Raw genomic sequence first — 3,663 nt, forward strand, 5'->3', positions numbered from 1 at the left:
CCAGTCTTACAAATAATTAATTAAATTTAGTTTTTCTCACTTTTAATTATTAGCTTATACGATAATATCTTAACAAAAAATAATAATAATAATAATAATATATATATATATATATATATATATATATATATATATATATATATATATATATTTTTTGTTTATTATTATTATTTATGCTTGTTTCTTCCTGTTCTCTCCCGCTGCAAATGAACTCTATTTTATTTCTTCTTCTCAATAAAGGCTCGAGCATACGTTGCTTGTAGGTGACGTAAAAATGAATAGGCTTAACTCTCTTGTTGCTGGAAAGTGAGTGCCACCCGTAAGTCCGTTACCGCTAGAGATTCGAGCATACGTTACTTGACCGTAGACGACGCAAGAACGAATAGACTTAATTCACTTGTTGTTGGAAAGTGAGTGACGCACAATCACAAGTCCGCTGCCATCAAAGTGCAAGCAATTGTGACGAGGTCTTATGAATTGTAGGACAAAGAAGGCTTTCTGGTAAGAGTCGGGTCTGGTGGACTTCATCTGTTCTTATACTTTCCCCTAAATTTTTATAGATCATAATTTGTTTGCATAGTTTAAGCAATAGCATAAAGAATTTCTTCACAATAATTTATTGCATTCTAAAAACAGATTGCATAATGTTTCTCACTATGATTGCATAAAAAATGAGTAAATTGTTACCGAATCAGAAATTTCACGAACCAAAAAAATGTTCAAGAGATGAAAGAAGGAAGAAGATTCATAGTTGAGATCGAAATAAACCCAAGTTCGAAAATGTGGAAGAAGCTGTGGAAATCTTGGAAGATATGCTATTGCCATGGAGATTACCGTTCTCTGAACACGCCGAAGAACATAATGATTCCATTTGCGCACTCAAAAACACCGCAGATGTCGAGAATCCGGGATATTCCAGTGGAAGATTCGGCAATGGAGATTTGAAGTTAAGCATGTCGATCACCTGTTTGATCGAAGGCCGCAGACAGAAATCCGGTTGAGCGCAAGCAAGTCCGACGATCAACAGTTGCTTCATCTCATCTCTTTTGAAAATTTGGCGCAATTTCGGATCCGCGGCCTCAATCACACTCCTTCGTCGGTAATAATCCCACACCCATTCAACTAGCTTTATCAAACATTTCCTTCCGTCTTCTCTCGTTTCACCTAGGGCTCGTTTTCCGCAGGCGATTTCCAAACACACGATGCCGAAACTGTAGATGTCGGATTCTTTACTTGAAATGCTGCTTTGCAGGTACTCTGGTGCTACATAACCTTCTGTTCCTCGTAGCGTGGTGGATGTTGATGGTTTTCCACGGTCTACGAGTTTAGCAAGCCCGAAATCGCCGAGTTTCGCGTTGAATTCGGCATCTAGTAAGATATTGCTTGATTTTATATCTCTGTGTAGAACGTATGGATCTTGTTCTTCTTGTAGATAGTGTAGTGCCGAGGCTAAACCTACTGTGATTCTGTATCTGTGATTCCATGTTAGGAGATTGTTTTGCTGAAATAGATGGAAATCTAAGCTCTTGTTTGGCATGAATTTATAGACTATGAGATATTCTTCGTTTCTGCTGCAGCACCATCCAATTAGTTCTACCAAGTTCTTATGCCTTAATTTGCTGATTGTTTTCACTTCTGATGCAAATTCTCTTGAGCCTTGATGGAGATTGTTTGGACTGATTCTCTTCACTGCTACATCAAGTTCCCTGTTGTCTAGAAATCCTCTGTATACCTTCCCGAAACCTCCTTCTCCCAATAGATTTTCATCACTGAATTTGTTGGTTGCTTCTGATAGATCTTTATATGAAATCTTCCTTGGCCCTGTTTCGTTCTCAAGATCTTCCTCTTGTTCCTTTCTCAGGCTTCTTCTTCTACTGGTTCTCTTCATGATCCATATCCAAAACCAAGCAAACCCCAAGATTAGAATGAGTGGAAGTGCCACTTCCAAGATTATCATGAGCCATTTCATGGAAATTCCTATATTGGAGTGAACTGGAGAGCTAGCTGGATCAGTTGTGGTGTTAACATTCACTTCAACTTGTAATCTAGAGTTGAAACTCCACGAGCTAATTGTATGAATCTCGAATAGATTTCCGGTTGATCCCGAGAAGCCGATCGTAACCCATTCTGGTAGATGCTCTCTTAAATCAATATTGAAAGAGAAGCTAGAGGAGTTTCTTGGAGAAACTTCAGAATCTCCTTCATCAACTAGAAAAACAGTCAAATTGTGGGAGGTTGAATTGTAACTTATCACTGCTTGAACTTTCCCACCGTTTTCTATGTCACTCCACCACCATGAAGTAGTGCATTGAGATATAACGGAGTTTACATCGATGCCGATGTGATTCCCCCCCGGATCCTCCGATAATACATTCGATTTGGTATCGAACTCAACAGCAACGAAGTTGTTGGCTGTTGGTGTTGGTGTTGAGTACTCTAGATCATTCTTGTTGGAATTCAAGAGACCAAAGTTCCTACCTCCTGAGTTATGCGGAAGACTCGAGCCATTTGGGGCGAGGAAGAAGGCAAAGCCATCGCCATAAGGGTGACTTCCCTGCGAGTCGATTGAGAAGGAGAAGTTGGTGGTGAAGTCTGCAAGATTCTTGTGGACACTCTCCCAAAGATGGAGAGGATCTTTGTAGGTAGCACGGCCAACACTTCCATTGCGAGGCATGTCTCTCTGGTTCATGGTTAGCTGAATGACATTGTTGGAAGAGTATGCATTTCCTTCGTAATGAATGTTGTGGCCATTCGGGTCGAAACCAACGAAGCTGAACGTTAAGTTCTCAGAAGAAATGGTGGCTGAAACTGAAACTGGGTTGGTTATACTCCACAAGCAGCTATAGTAGCAGAAGATTAGGAGGAAAAGGTTTGGAGAGGTGAGCATAGAGACCTCCATGGGAGACATAGATGCAGAGATCCTAGGCAGCCATGAAGGAGAAGACTTGAATTTATACAATAATGATAGTCTTCATCTCTCTGTCTCTGTCAGGAAAGTGAATGTGTGAACAAACAGCGATGAGGAAGCTGTATGGAAGACGGGGATTTGGGGGCATATCTTGAATCTGCCTGAAATTTCCAAGGTGTATTTTTAAAAGTCTACTATTCTGCAGTGTGTAGGTACCCTAAGAAAACAAGGTATAACCATCGGTAGGCTCCACGGGAAGCTGCTGTGCGTCCTCTGGCACGACCCGAAGAGTGACAGCCAAGAAGTTGTCCTACGAAGAATGAAAGTTCGTATGACACCCGATGCATGGTAAACCGTCTTTACATTGGATTGTTTGACATTATTTGCATGGTTTGAAATGAGTTCTTGTTTTTTCTTTTTAAGAATTATACGTGGATGAGCGGATTCATGTTCATGACCTAGGTCATTGCGTTAATTATGCCTTTTCTTTTTAGTATAGATCGACAATATGTATCAGTAGCGATTTTAACGTTTATTTTTTTTGGAATGTCGAGGTTTATTTTGATCTCGTAAATATTTTACTTTAATCTCTCACTTTTACCTTGTTGTTGTATTATTCTTCCTATAAAATTTAGAAAATTACATCATATACATGTAAGGAGCGACCCCGTCATGTGGGTTCGTATCGTGTAGGGCATGACTCTAGTAAATTGCATCACATACATGTAAGGAGTGACATCGTATATGAACTTATA

General features: G+C 39.7%; 1 protein-coding gene across 1 annotated transcript; it reads right to left on the reverse strand.

The window, feature by feature from the left end:
* Nucleotides 1-601: 601 nt before the first annotated feature.
* LOC111470609 (L-type lectin-domain containing receptor kinase IX.1-like) lies at nucleotides 602-2,908 on the reverse strand. The gene is made up of 2 exons (XM_023116170.1): nucleotides 718-2,908; nucleotides 602-682 (listed from the first exon to the last, which is right to left on the reverse strand). The coding sequence occupies exon 1, from the start codon at nucleotides 2,906-2,908 to the stop codon at nucleotides 746-748; it is 2,163 nt and encodes a 720-aa protein (XP_022971938.1). The 3' UTR covers nucleotides 602-682; nucleotides 718-745.
* Nucleotides 2,909-3,663: the final 755 nt, after the last annotated feature.

Source organism: Cucurbita maxima, unplaced genomic scaffold (genome assembly GCF_002738345.1).
Source record: "Cucurbita maxima cultivar Rimu unplaced genomic scaffold, Cmax_1.0 Cma_Scf00046, whole genome shotgun sequence".
Taxonomy (NCBI): Eukaryota; Viridiplantae; Streptophyta; class Magnoliopsida; order Cucurbitales; family Cucurbitaceae; genus Cucurbita; species Cucurbita maxima.